The sequence below is a fragment of the Clupea harengus genome, chromosome 4 (genome assembly GCF_900700415.2).
Source record: "Clupea harengus chromosome 4, Ch_v2.0.2, whole genome shotgun sequence".
Taxonomy (NCBI): domain Eukaryota; kingdom Metazoa; phylum Chordata; class Actinopteri; order Clupeiformes; family Clupeidae; genus Clupea; species Clupea harengus.
This window is the reverse complement of record NC_045155.1, coordinates 32,168,327-32,183,365: the sequence shown is the minus strand read 5'-3', so window position 1 is coordinate 32,183,365 and position 15,039 is coordinate 32,168,327. Positions and strand designations below refer to the sequence as shown.

Below are 15,039 nucleotides of genomic sequence, written 5' to 3'. Positions count from 1 at the left end.
AGGCAGTGTGTCTGGGGGCAGATAGGGCTAACCACCCCGCCTTAGGGTGACAACGACATGTAACAACACATCATGCAACCACAACAGAAGATAACCAAACACAACACAACACCAGCACCAAAACATGTTATTTGTAGTGCGTGGGACAAGGCAATGTGTCACACACCGCAAGGTAGCACAACACAAAGCTCTGTGATACAGGATGGCATATTACAAAATACAAAAACAAATGAACCCCACAAATTCATTCTGGGCCCTAATTTCAGTGACAACGAGCAAAGTTTGTCACGCATGAACTACAGATATTGTGTGGGAGCATTTCACTGACCCCTCCATGTTTGTGTTTAGGATTAGGGATGGGCAGACAAAGCCTTGCAAAGATTTTGAGGCTTCTTCCTGATTGTGCCGAAAAAAAAGATCATCAAAAACAGACAGCACAGTGACATCTGGTGGTGCTGAGAAGTTATGGCAGCCTGTTATAGCTCAATTTATGATTATAGCAGCCTGTTATAGCTCAATTTATGATTATAGCTCGAGACTGTGGAGAAAGAAAGCATACAGCGCCTCGATGATTGTAAAATAGAAGCTTAAGAACGCTAATGTTATGGGTGTTCCTTTTGATATTCTGACAATTTTGGCAATCACTGTTCACTCATTAACCTGCTGCAAACAAAACGTTCATGTTGGTATCTGTCTAAATTTGCTACAATACAATTATATTGAAATGTGTTGTCCTTAGCTGCCACGACAGCAAACAGTATAGGCAAAATCGATAGGCTTACCTGTGATGGCACTTGAGATGACTATATTTACACTTGTGACAACTCCTGGGACTGGTACATAAACATGATTTAGATTTATGTGACAAGTTTGTGCTGTGAAGCAAGGTGAAAGAAGAGCATTTCATCGTCAGTGTTCTGAGAATCACTGTGCCAAGACGAGAATCATAAGGGTTGTCCCACACTCACGATCGTCACTTTCCACTTGTAATCTCCATGTTTTAGATCTCAGTAATACATGACTGGTTCTTTCACATCCCTCGCTTATGGGGTGTGGGATAGCACCAAAACTTTCAGTCCCTTTCCATTGTTTCAGTGACATACAGGGCTTTGAAACACACTGTTGAAATTCACTGTTGCCAAATTAAATTAGCTTTAGTTTTTAGACTTAAGTTGCTTTTCTCGTGGCCAATCGCCTGTCAGTACAAATGCACAAAACAAATGCAATCAAAGCAAACATTTTCATTTCAGCGCGATGCGATGACCTGAAAGGCCTCGTGGCATACTGCGACCCACCTAAGTTACTGCTTTCACACAGATGCAAACACAGAATAACTGTGGAAGCAAGCGCAGCTCGAGGCTGAATAACACAGTTGGCAGTATTTACCCACAAAGCAGGAGAGTGTGGCAGTGTGCGGTTCAAACACACGCAGAAACAAAAGGAACAGGATCTTTTAGTCAAAGGCATGGAAAAGCCAAAGGGACTGAGCTGAATTAATGACTGTGTCCACCTGCCCTTCTCAGTGGTCAAGCCCAGGTCTTAGAGGAGCATAGGGAGAATGGAAACGCCAAAGACAGAGAGAGAGAGAGAGAGGCTCAGAGGTCTTTCTGACCAAGAAACAACTAAGATTATTACAAACACGGCTTTTCATATAGCTGCCCCGAAAGCACACACACACACACATGTGCTCACACTGACAGACACACTCTCAGACGTCACACACACACACACACACACACACACACACACACACACACACACACACACACACACACACACACACACACACACACACACACACACACACACACACACACACACACACACACACAGTACACACACTTTTAAAATATGCTCCCAACCACATACACACACACGCACACTCACATTTATTTACACACAAACAAACAGACATACTGACGCATACACACTCAGAGACACAGAAAAAGGAAAAAAGAGAGGAGATGGGGGAAAGAGAGAGCAAGAGAAAAAGTGAGGATGAGTGTTCCTCAGGCCCTACAGCATCCTGTCACACACACACACACACACCCAAACACACACACACACTAGAGACAGCAGGGGGTCTTTCCGGCCCTCGTGGGTAGTCATTGGGCTCCAGCATAGAGCGGTGAGCTCAGGAGGGGTGTGTGTGTGTGTGTGTGTGTTAAAGACTTTTTAACGATGCCATCCCACTGCCAGAGGATGCCAGCCTCAGCTCAGCTACAAACACACCAGATATTTAAATAAACATTAATTTCTCAACTCATACAAAAATGGTATATTCTAGAACCTTCTGGAATTCTTTGAAAAGAAGGTTGTGAAGGTTCTTAGAATCCTCAAAGATACACAAGTATTCTAGAATAACCATTTTAGTCCATGCCTTTAAAGAGTACATTGTCATACACAAAGTATTACTCAAAATATATAGCATAGTCTTTATAAATCTATTGTATTTAAAAACATGTAGAGATGAAGGGGTAAACAAACGTCCACAAACGTACTAAGTGTGAAACGCATCCAAAGTCTGAAAGTTTCAGACCGCTAAAAGAATGTAGCATTAGATACTCCACATCCAAAGTCTGAAAATACCAGTGGGGACACACCAATGAGCATCTCCTTTAGGGTGAGGGGTTAACTCCCCCCACACAAACACACACTCTCACTTTTCCTGTGCTATCACAAAACACTTTTAAAAAAAAAGCACAAATGTGCAGTTGCATCACACACACACACACACTGAATCAGGCACATGCACACACACACACACACACACACACAGTCATTCTCACCCTGTTCTGCTCTTTTTCACCCACACACACACACACACACACACACACACACACACACACACACACATACATACCCACACACACATACATACACAGGAATGGAAAGGCACCCTCAGGGGAGGGAACCCGTGTCTCTGCATTTCTTAACGTGTTGGGAACAGCTTAGTCTCCCAGGACAACGTAAAGTCTCCATCCGAGCCATTACTTCCCTTGCACCCGACCTGCATTCAGGCTTGTTAACGCCTCCTGCTCAGGTAGAACCCGGCTAAGGCCTATGAAGGTCTGCTCACTAATCCCTGGGGATTCTGAATCATTGGCTGTCAATTATGTGAATCACAGCAAGCATGAGCATACAAAAAAGTTTGAAATACATCACAGTAGAACACAGTTAAATGACCAAGCAGCGGACGTAACGTTAGCTAGCCACGTAATTTAATGTAGATCATTTAATGTATATAAAGATTTAATCTCTTGTTATCTGAAGTGCTTTCAAGTCGTGATTATCCTGAGAAATGCACAATAAAATGTTCTGTTTTCATTTGGAAAATGACACCACCTGCCAGTGTGGGGATATCTGTTCAAGTGTTCAAGAACTTTTTCCAAATACCAGTGCCTGCCATTAGTCAACTTAGTAACTTAAAGTACTTATGTAATTGCTCTAGTACGACATTTAAACTATGCTAGTACCATTTTCGTCATATCATTTTTTTTACTTGTTAAACACCAGCAATTGAATTTGCAGGTGTTTAACAAGTAAAAAAAAAAAAAAAAAAAAAAAATGGTGTTACTTGTTAAACACCTGCAAATTCAATTGCTGGTCATTGAAATTGAAAGCTTTGCTTCCACCCAAGAATATATCTTATGAAGTCACACTCATCCTCACATTTGGCACAAGAATATATCTGTTATAAAGTCACACTCATCCACACATTTAGCACAAGAATATATCTGTTATAAAGTCACAAGAATATGTCTGTTATAAAGTCACAAGAATATGTTGTATCTGTTGCCAAATTATAGTTAGTTACATTTTCACTCAGAATAAGAAACACGGCAAACGTTTTAGTCTGTTGCTGCCAGAAACATCATCGTTTAAGATAACACACTTTTTTAGAACAAAAAATATCTAGTTATTTCACTTAATTCTTGCTCATTCTCTCACTTTCTGCTGCAGACCTGTTACACACCGCTAAGCAGTACGTCTAGTTTAATAAAGGTCAGTCTAGATTTTCATCATCATAACACATCATCTGTAAATACATGCAGATCAATGTCAGGACCGGTGGTGATGAGGCGCATCAAGTTATGTCAGAAGCACTGACATTTGTTATAAATCTGTCTTGACATTTTTACTTCACCTGTTGAGCTTTCTGCTTTTGGCTCAAACATCAAGTTCAAGTCTTTCGTACTAACTTCCTGTACATTCTGTGTACACAGTGTCGCTTGTGAAAACACCTCTTTAATTTCTCAACTAGATTCGCCCTCCTGACCTGTGAATGAGCAGAGATGGCTGGAGTACCACCACATGACAGTGCCGTGACAGCAATGTCAAGGGGGACTCTTGTAACGTTTGAGGCATCATGGCTAATCATAGCAATGCTTACAGCTAAATATAATGCAGGAGTCTCCAGCGGGTCTAATATAGACTTATCTCTGGAAAAGGTGATACGAAAGAGCTTACAACCAAAATGGCGGCTGGGGGCCTGTCAGTGACTTGGAATGTGTTGGTCCAGATTCCTCTGCGAACCGTGGAGATGATATAATTGTGCGTAAGATACCGTGTGCGTGTGTATGTGTTTGTGTGTGTGTGTGTGTGTGTGTGTGTGTGTGTGTGTGTGTGTGTGTGTGTGTGTCTGTGTGTCTGTGTCTTGGTCTCAGGGGGGAAGCGTTTGGGAAAATGGAGTAATTTCGGGGAATTTGAGTGTGTGTGAAGTGAAGAGAAAGTAAAAAGAGTGTGTGTGTGTGTGTGTGTGTGTGTGTGTGTGGTGGGGGGGTGATAAGAAGAGAAAGTGAGAAGCATGAGTTCAAGAATGTCATTTTATCTACTCCCTGCGAGTCTCTGGATCATCCCTGTTAACACTGTCTAGCCGTAATCTGTCACTGATACCAGGCATGTCAGCCACTGAATTCCTCAACTTCCTCCAGGAAGTGATGTGGCTCCTATGGAAACGTGCTCTCCGTCAGCCTCCTCCCACAACTTCTTTGTGTTTCTCTCATCTGGAGAGAGAGAGCATGTCATATAAAAAGTGAAATGGGGCTGTTTATTGTCCTTGACTTTCATGGGAAAAGTCAGCCTCTCCCAATTTCACACCTCTGGCCAAGACATCACCAGAGAATGCCAAGCTATAATGAAACCACAGTGTGACTAACCTGACCTTTATACATCCCAGCTACCAATCCTATCCTCGAGCCCCATGCCACGGTTTCCTTCATCTCAAGGTCTCCATTCACTTTATTAATCATTGGTCCGCCGCAAAGGTGCGTTGGATAGGCCGTGTTCAGGTTAAGTGGAGAAGCCTGCGACCAGTGTTTGTGCTGGCTGAAAATAGCCCACGCTGAGCTAATGATTAAAACACAGATGTGGCGTATGCATAGGCATGCACGGAGACGTTCTCGCTCAGTCATTTTTAGCATCACCCTGTAATCATTTACCAAAGGGGTGGGAAGGCAGGGTTGGTCTGAATGGAGTTGATTTTTTGTATCGTCTGTGACGTATTCTCTCTCGCTCTTCTTAAAGGCCTGTGTTGACCTTTCTGCTCTGTGCTGACCTCTCAGCTCTTTGCAGACGCGAGGTGCTGATGATGAAGAAAATGCCAGTCTCTCGGAGGTAGAGGTTGTGCAGACAGGTGGGTCACGTAGAAGTGCAGGACTGAATGACGCGTCTCGGATGAGAGATCCCTCTGCTGACACGGATGTGTCTCACCGAAGGAGAGGCTGAGTGCGCAACTGCTTCCTCCTCCAATGGAAAGAGTGCTTTCACCAACACCTCATCATGCTTCTCTATCATCATCATCGTCATCATCATCATCATCGTCGTCATTGTCATCACCGAATATCCCATTCTTATCTGCAGCATTAACAACATCCCTCATTAAACGATCAACATAAAATCTCATAAAATGTATTGTTTTATATCTGTTTACCAAACCAATTTACCAGACCAGACTGTTCCTTTCACTTTCAATCTGAGCTCCTTCCTTAGAGTGGTGGGAATAACCATGTGGTTTCCACCCTTTCATTTCTGTGTTTCTGCAGTTCACTCCTAGAGAAGATGACAATAACACCAAGGTCATAGGTCATTTCCCAGTCGAAACACGAACAGATTAAATGTATTCTGCGTAAATCGTTTTAAATAAATGCGTCCCATTGAATGAATGACTATCACCAATGAACGCATTCTCGGGGCATATGGGACAAAAAACTATATGAACGTAATCGAATAATATTACAGCAGGATATGCATATAAAGGTATAAACACGTTCTTGTATTTTGCAAGCGCATATGATTCGCCAGCTGCCACTCTTTGCACACACACACACGCACACACCTCCAAATACCAGGAGGGCATGTATCTCTAAAAGATCGTGTATCTCTCAGCATGGATCTCCAGGATGTGCTCCGCCTGCCTGCCCGGCCGCCCCTCACCCCCAACCTTGACGCACCCCCGGGCACTCCACCCAGCGAGGGGCCGACGGAGAGGGGCATGAAGAGCGATTAGCGTCCTTGTCACAAATTTGGAACGCAGGACGGAGGCGGGGAGAAATCAACTGATTAATTGGCCTTTCAGCAGCCTCTTGGCGCCTATGGTCAGGCTATTAACGGAGTTGTTATGAAACCATCTGGATGTTCTTTTACTGAAAATGATCTGAAGTCATTACGGGAACATTTAAGAGAAAAACATGGCTATCACAAAGGGACTGATACAATAGGCTCTTTCCTTTTGTCTTCCTTTCCCTGTTTTTCCGTTCGTAATTTATCAGCGTATATCTAAAAATAGACGATAAGAGAATATCGCTAAGCAAGGAATTCCTTCAGCGTCTCATATTTACGCGATGACGTACTTATAGCAATAAACACAAAAGGCTTCGACCTCCCAATGAAAACATCTCACACTCAGGAGACGGCTGACATTTCCCACATCCCAGAACGTCACAGAGATAAACGACGTACACTCTGAGACCTGATGGGTTCTCATTACCGTCTCAATTAGCACTTAAGCCCCCTGAACACTTGCGCAGTGAACTGTGTGTGCTGTGTATGTGTGTGTGTGTGTGTGTGTGTGTACCTGCTGCGTGTGTATATGTGTACCTGCTTGTGTGTGTACCTGTGCCATTCGGCTGAAATATGGATGATAACGAAGCAGAACAGTGGGGAAAGAGCGGCAAACAGCAAGGAGACTCGAGGTGAAAGAACATCTGTGCGTCAGCGATCTTCAAGTCCGACAACTTTGGTAGGGTTCGTTGGCAAAGGAGGGAGATTTGCTAATTCACATTAACCAAACTTTACCGCTAGCCGCAGATACAGTCACATAATGACTCATTATATACAACATAGAACAGAGTTATAGGTATCATTAAGTAGGCCCATTTCAATGCCAAAAACACTGTGGTCTACCTATAGGCTACCTGTACATATAAGCCCAAGTCAAGATTGAATCTGAAGTTCCACTGAACTGAATTTGAACGAGTTCCTTGAGCTAAAGGCATAATGTGTGTCCTTTCTTCGCCCTTGTTGCCTTTCACTGACAACAGACAGAGGTGCCTTTATGGAAATTACGTCAGGCCTGTGCATTCAAAAATACAGGCCTGTACATTCATCTGAATTGTGGTACTGGTGGGTGTAGGTGTATTTAGAAATAGTGCCCAACCTCAGGCTATTGCCTATGCCGGGTACCTTACTGCCCATCAAACGTATTTCTTCTTAGCCCAAGGGTGCCGCTCTCATCGTCAGGCAAAAAAAACAACACATCTTGAATGATGTACTTTGGTCTCCATGGAAACAAATGACCTTAACTTTTACATGCAGAATTCAAATAATTCTTAGTTCTCTATAAGTACATTTTTTTGTCTCTCTCTCCCTCTCTCAAACACATACACACACACACACACACACACACAGAGACACATACTTCTTTCCCTTCATAGTCCACAGACCTACCAGGCCAGAATGGTGATCAAATGAATTGATGAACACACCCCAACACACAGGTAGAGTGAATAGCAGAAAGCATTATTAACCTATTAAAAGCGTGTAAAAAGTACACTAAATAGGGAAACTCATATACGGTGCATTGAAGTCGTGGGTACATTTAATGTGGTAATTATAGCTATTAATAGTTAACAGGGATAGGTTAATCTTCACAATCAATATCATCTTGTGAATCAGTTTGGATGTAATTTCTTTGTGCACGTAATTTCTTTGCTTTTAAGCACTTTGAGCTGCACTGTTTGGTATGAAAGGTGCTATACAAACACAGTCATTATTATTATTATTATTATTATTATTATTATCTTGAGCATCACAGTCGGGTGCTCACATCTACTGAGTGTGAGTCACAGGATGACTTGCTAAATATTGCGGATTCCGTGTGATTTGGTCCTGTGGCATTGGGTAACGTTGATGCGTATCCGTCCAACATGAGTCAAAGGACACATTTATTATTCATTTATAGAATATCAGTAACATCCAAACACAGAGGGTGAAGTTCATGATCACTTGAGCCTGGTGATGTAGAAGTTAGTTAAAGATTGCTTGGGTAGACGTCACTGAATGTAAACCTAAGAAAAATAGATGCGTGAGATGCGCAACATGGACACCACATTTAACTAGCTGAAACAGCCTCGGATGGGTTTGCGTTGGATTATTCTTTTTTGTCTCCTCATCGGCTTGCCACTGTAGTGATGCACCAGCGGTCACGAGACATTTTCTTTGGAGTGGCAGTTGCACTTGATTCGCGGCACTTAGCGCAATTGGGTAGAGAAGCCCCTTCACGTCACCGTTTTAGTACCTGGTCAATTGAGGTGGGCTCCTCGGTCAAAGGAGGCGTAATGTTTCTGAGTTGCTCTCTCCCCTCCTCAGTCATGGAGTTAATCATTTTCTCGAGCCTTGATGACGAAACCCGGGCGTATAAAAGGGCGCACCTGGCGACAGGGTTTTTGGAAAAGCGCACCAGACGCCTAATTGCGCACGACACGATCGCGACCAAACAACATCAACATGATTGCAAACCTCTCTCTTCTCTGCCTGTCTTCACTTCTGATGTTGAATATTGCTGGGGCCAAACCGATATCTAGTTTACAGGTGAGTTAAAGGACGGCTATCCCTCTCGTGCGATTTGTGCGTTTAGTGTATAGGATTATGGGTTGCAAATACTTTGTCGTGCCTTTAAATTAGAGTAAGGAATGTTTAATTTGAACAGTTTTGGTGTAAGTTCTCAGACCGTTGGGGTTTGTTTGAAAGGCGCTGTTAATTGTTTGACTATTTCTTTCCATGTATCTTTTCTTTTGTAGAATCTTAAACAGCTTCTGGAGGACGAGGCGGTGGGACCGTACTTCGGCTTGAATGAGTCCGAGGTGGATGGAAAAGACTTGAGCCCAGAGAAGAACGATTACGGCGCAGGGGCAGCGGAGCATCCCTGGGAGAATGAGGAGGGAAATCCCGCGCTGTCTGGAAAGGAGTACGCGCTAGCGCGCTTCCTTGGCGACATCCTGTCCACGTCCAAGCGCTCCTGGAGCCGATTCAAGAAGGGCGGACTGCGCAGCTGCTTCGGCGTGCGTCTGGAGAGAATAGGCTCTTTTAGCGGGTTGGGTTGCTAAACCAAAAGGTACGTTAGAAATTAAGAAGTCGTGACAACTGAAACCACTTGAAAAGATATGTCAGAGTACGTTCGAATTTAAGAAATAACATCGGTAGTATGAAGGCATTCTATTCCATTCAACCAATACTTTTATTGCGATTCTGTCCAGAAATATAGGAAACATTTCATATTCAAGTCCTTTATTTCAAGTGGACTTTGTGTGGACAATAAAGGACGTGTTGGTGACAATAACGGTGTCTTGTTTCATTGTTGTAGGTTTTGATGACAAGGATTTGGGCGTACACACCCCTTACTTGAAGTCTTCGGGCAGAAGGATTAAGTGACTGAGTGAAACATTGGACGCGCGTTTACAATGGAGTTTTGTTCAGAGTATTTAATTTCAGTTGTTGTTTTGTTCAGATAATATATGTATAAGGAATGGGATTAGAGATGTACAAATTTTGTAATGGCATTGACTGATGTTTTCAACGTTGTATGTATTTATCTATTTATTTCATTGCTGAAACTTGCAGACCTGGAACTGACTGTAACGCAGTCAAATAAATATTTTGCATAATAAAATCGCTTCTACTTAATTTTGTTGTGTTATTTTACAGCCATGGAAAGACACGGTTCTGAAATAACCCAATCAGATTAGACCTTGACTATGAATGTGCGTCCTCACATCATACGGAGATGTATAATTTACATGAAATGAAAATTCGGTAACCACTTCCGAATGGCTATTTTATTAAATTATTTGTGCTGCATGTTTCCGATACAGGGTGATGGGGTCGAGGACAGGCGAACAGCCATTGAACGCCCTCACATAATTCACTAACACCGTCACGCCCATAGATCTTTATATGAAACCAGAGCAGCGACTCAAATGATCAAATGTTCATCTAATCACACGGCTCAAATAGTCTGTGTCGTCTCCTAGTTCAACAGGGCCCAATCATATGTTCAGTACTCCTAAAAAGACGTTCTTCACGAGCCCCGACTTCCAGCCTTCGATGACATGCCAAGCTAAACTCTTACACCACCAGCAGAGTAAAAGATGAGGCCAGAGCGAACCGTATAAAATCATAATCATAAGCACTCACGCTCATTACGAGCCCCACCGACCGAGCAGACTCGCACCTCACACGCTGTGTGCAGCCTAGTGCTGACGATTAACGCAATGACCAAGGCTCTCATCTCTGTTGGATGCCTGATACATATTGTGGCACAGATCTGGATGAGAGCCAGCCCGTGGCTAGGAGAGACACAATCCATACTCTTAAGATGAGAGGCAGAGGGTTTTCTCAACCCACAATGCAGATCACATATAATGAAAAAAGCGGGGGGCTTAAAAGAGTTCCCAGGGAAACTAAATTATCTATAAATTATTACAAGACGATAATATTCAGTTTTAAGTGAGGTATATGTCACATTTTAAAGATAAGTATTATATGCGCCTAATATAACTGCTGCAAGACCAGCTATCGGGCAGCGAGAAAATAGGTGTTCATCAACGACTTGATGTCAGTACCGATGATTTAGAGGAAAACGCGACCAGAACCTTACAGACAGAAGAGGACACACTGGTTATGGACCCGCCCAATAGATTAGCCACTGATGGCGCCGCGCTGTCTAGGCTGAGAGAACTCTCCAGAACGGCCAGGCGCGGCACCTGCTTTGGCAACCACCTGGAAAGAATTGGCACATGGAGTGGTCCTGGATGTAACACCATCAGAGGGGGGCAAATGCCCTATTTCGCGCCTAAAGTCACCAGCCAAACTTCCGAATCCTCCCACACCGGTGTTCTGAGTATTAGCCTCATGCTGAGTAAGAATTCAATTCATAAATGCGTAGTTGATGCGTGCGTAATGACACCGTTGTGCATGGCGCTTGCACTGCTAAATGTGGGCTAGTAGCTATAGAGGGCTATGCTATACACATCAGCGCAAAAAAGGCTAATTATACCCTAATTGTGAGCACAGCACATCAAGGCCAAAGGCCCCCTTAATACATTGACACGTATCGGCAGATATGGAAGAGACATGCGTAATGATGCTGTAAATGTCTCACTGATAATATAATCTTAATGTTTGTGTTCCAGGGTACATGAAACAGACATTCAGAAACGGATTCGGGTTATTTTGTCTCTCTGGACATTTCCTCTGGATCCCCTGTCCTCCTCCTTCCATTAGACATTTCTCCAAGAGTCCATATATGATTCCATCTTTCCCCCGTTAGTTCTGGACATGTTTACATCATACAAAGTCTATAAAGTGGATGCCCTGGCTCTTTCAGTTAAATTAATGATTGTAAAGGCTGTTAAAAAATGTGTTTTCTCTGTTAATCATTTTAGACAAATATGCTTCATATAATTGCATTTTCCAGCTGTGTTCCCTGTTTTATCAAGGCTATGTGTGTATACCTAAGCTGCTAAAAAAAGAAGTAATAAATCATGTTGAAAGACTGTTGGAGAGGTTTTATTACTGTTGTTTGTATTTGGATATGAAAAATGACATCACTGATTCCTGACCATAAGACACTACACCCCCCCCCCCCCCCCCAACGACAGACAGAAAAAAAGAGAGAGAGGACAAATAAAAAACTGTCCATTAAACCCACTATGGACAAGTGATTTGTTTTCATTCTTTTTTTAATTTTGTTTTAATTGATAATCATCTTTAAATACCATTAATTACGTTTAGGGTAAAAAAAACCGTCAAGTACTTAAACAGGGGAGAATGGAATCTTCAATGACTGACTCGACCCTGAATCTGCGCAGCTAAGGCGGAGTTCTCTGCACAAATGTATTGAGTTATCACATTTGGATATGTAAGGCGACATGACAATGTGCAATCTGACAGCTATGCCGCTAGTCCAATAGATATTTCATTTGTATAACTGATGTCAACTTCATTACAGCCTCACTGGAGTGCTCGTGTCGGGGATATTTGTCTAACCAACCAAAGACATAGTTGCATCAACTACGTGCAATCTCCCCTCCAGCTTCTTGAAGCTATACGAATCAACACCGAGGCAATACACGAATTATGTTATCTCTGTCCAAAAGGGCCCGCCCACGGAATTCTTCATCAGGCACTGGGCCAAAAAAAATGACCTCACTGCCAAGTGATTCCCTTTTCACAGAGTTCGGCATAGTTATTCTTAGGTCCCTTATCGACCCTACCGGGAAACCACATCACTTTACACGTACGGAGTGAATTCCAACACGAATTTTTACACTTTTTTTCTTTGCCTAGCATTGTCTGCACATCCATTTACGCATAGCTACAGAGGTCTATGATTAATGCAGTTATGATCATGTGAAAATAAACTCCCCAGAGTACACTACAGATATTGTGCGTGAAATGTTATTGCCTTCTTAGTGGGGCCTAAACCTCCCTTGATCCAAAAGAAGCGGCGCCAGCCACGTAACGCACATCATGTCAGAGGACTACCGGTAATAGCGGCAGTGGGGAGTACAGGGGTGACGATGTCATAGGTATGCGCCTTATCTCTGAAGACAAAGCTTTATAAGGACGCATTTCCGACAGGGCCCCTTATCGCTTTGAGGTGTCGGCATGCGGCTTCCATTCCTCGCATAGCTATGCCTGTCAGACTTTTCAGTATAAAAGACAGTGGCCTCGCAAATCACAGGCATCGAGAAAACAGCAATACAGCCAACACCACAAGCAATACATCTACTATTGCGACCACCAGAACTGCAGAAGATTCTCCGGGTCTTTAGGAAAATAGCAATCTTAGAGAAAATGCAGCTTTTCCACATTCCAATTGCTTGCATTCTTGCATTCGTGAACCTACAACTGCTGAGCGGGCATCCAGTGCCAAGCGAGATCTTATCCAGTGCAGACGTGGACATCTTAAAGGTCAGTTGTACTTCTATCAAACCGCATATGTTGTGAAAAGAGCAATCAGTTGCAATGATATTAGTTTGTCATTTGGGGTGGATGTAACTACAAATGTGCTCTATCTAACCCGAGTTATTCTACGCAACAGGTTCTTCTTCATCGACTAGAGGCATCTATCCCTGCACAGAGACCAGTTGCCTCTGATGATGTGCCAGCACAGAGCGATGCGGACGTGTCTTTGGATGACACTATTCTGCCTGAAGAGGAGGACTATACCCAACCTCAGAGCGCAGAGCCTAGAGTGAGTCTGGCTGACGTGAAAGAGTTTCTCTCGGCCCGCGACCTGAAGGCGGTCCGGAACGACTCGAAGAGATACTCGGGATGTTTCGGGAGACGCATGGACAGAATCGGATCCATGACTTCACTGGGATGCAACACGGCTAGACGCAACAGTAAGTTTAGTGAATGAAAAAAAGCATCTGACAGCTACATACTCTTGCTGGTTATAATTGTCAGGATTTTTGCCGCATCTTATATTTTTCTATTCTCTTTACATTTTCAGATCAGAAGAGAAGATGACGTCTTAATGAGAATACTGGAAGCGTTACGCCATTACGCCATTACGCCATAAGATATCATGAATTGGAAACGTATTCATATTTATACATATTTATTTTAATATTTATTGAACTTAAGTTGTGATCTTCTGATATACGTCCATGCCCCACTTGTTTTATTGTATTATATATATTTACTTTACAGCACTTGTCATGGGTCCGAATGAACAATTCAATAAATGTTTACAACTTATGACAACGAGTTGATTCTTCACTGGCTTCTTTGCACTGCACTGACTATTGTTTTCATTTACTCTTCTGACTTAATTAAACTATTTAAAATAAAAATATTCAAAAGATAATACCCATTTTCAGTTCGGACATCTAAAACATTTCCTGACGTCTATACGCTTAGATGGCAATTTGCAATCAGCAAGCTGTTTGAACAGTAATATCCTGTTTCATATCCGGGTGATAATAGAGTAGTCATACATGCCTAACCTCTGAAGCATGAATATCTGAACTTTACCTCGCACGTCTGCCTTTAAAATAGAAAAGGATGTGACAGCAGGAAGCGTTCCCTTTGCTATCAGAGCTGCGGGGATTTCAGTACCATGGACAGTGATGCAGCCGATAAGGCCATCTACTGGGAAACCATGTCTCATTAGCCCACAGTAGCAGTTTGGACCAGGCCCGTTACTTTAGTTAAGTCATAGTAGGTACTCTATTAAAAACCTGAACTTGAAATGTTTTAAAAGAACTGGACCTCTGGCTAATTCTAATTCAACAACTCAAACTTCCGGCAAAATCTCACTAAACCCCGGAGCTTTACGCAATCACTCTCACAGCAGCGTCCGACAGTTGCCTACTGTATGAGCGAGTACACTGAGATGCTTCCTCACGCTACACAGAAAACACGAAAAAGCCGCAGTAGCGAGTATGAATTCAACCTGGTTAAGGTAGAAGGTAGCAGTAAGTCAACTGATAAAGATAATTATGCACCTATAGCAGACAAATAGATGAAGAC

The 15,039-nt window shown here is 42.9% G+C and overlaps 2 protein-coding genes across 2 annotated transcripts; both read left to right on the top strand.

Moving 5' to 3' along the window:
* Positions 1 to 8,961: 8,961 nt before the first annotated feature.
* On the top strand, positions 8,962 to 10,182 carry nppal (natriuretic peptide A-like). Its single transcript, XM_012832121.2, has 3 exons — positions 8,962 to 9,090; positions 9,300 to 9,613; positions 9,863 to 10,182. The coding sequence occupies exons 1-2, from the start codon at positions 9,007 to 9,009 to the stop codon at positions 9,603 to 9,605; spliced, it is 390 nt and encodes a 129-aa protein (XP_012687575.1). The 5' UTR covers positions 8,962 to 9,006; the 3' UTR covers positions 9,606 to 9,613; positions 9,863 to 10,182.
* Positions 10,183 to 13,230: 3,048 nt separating this feature from the next.
* nppb (natriuretic peptide B) lies at positions 13,231 to 14,078 on the top strand. Its single transcript, XM_012832117.3, has 3 exons — positions 13,231 to 13,473; positions 13,604 to 13,907; positions 14,018 to 14,078. The coding sequence occupies exons 1-3, from the start codon at positions 13,357 to 13,359 to the stop codon at positions 14,032 to 14,034; spliced, it is 438 nt and encodes a 145-aa protein (XP_012687571.1). The 5' UTR covers positions 13,231 to 13,356; the 3' UTR covers positions 14,035 to 14,078.
* Positions 14,079 to 15,039: the final 961 nt, after the last annotated feature.

Coding starts and splice junctions, on each gene's coding strand:
- nppal (XM_012832121.2), top strand. CDS start 9,007: ATGATTGCAAACCTCTCTCTTCTCTGCCTGTCTTCACTTCTGATGTTG. Junction 9,091..9,299: donor AACCGATATCTAGTTTACAG/GTGAGTTAAAGG, acceptor TTTCTTTTGTAG/AATCTTAAACAGCTTCTGGA.
- nppb (XM_012832117.3), top strand. CDS start 13,357: ATGCAGCTTTTCCACATTCCAATTGCTTGCATTCTTGCATTCGTGAAC. Junction 13,474..13,603: donor CAGACGTGGACATCTTAAAG/GTCAGTTGTACT, acceptor TCTACGCAACAG/GTTCTTCTTCATCGACTAGA.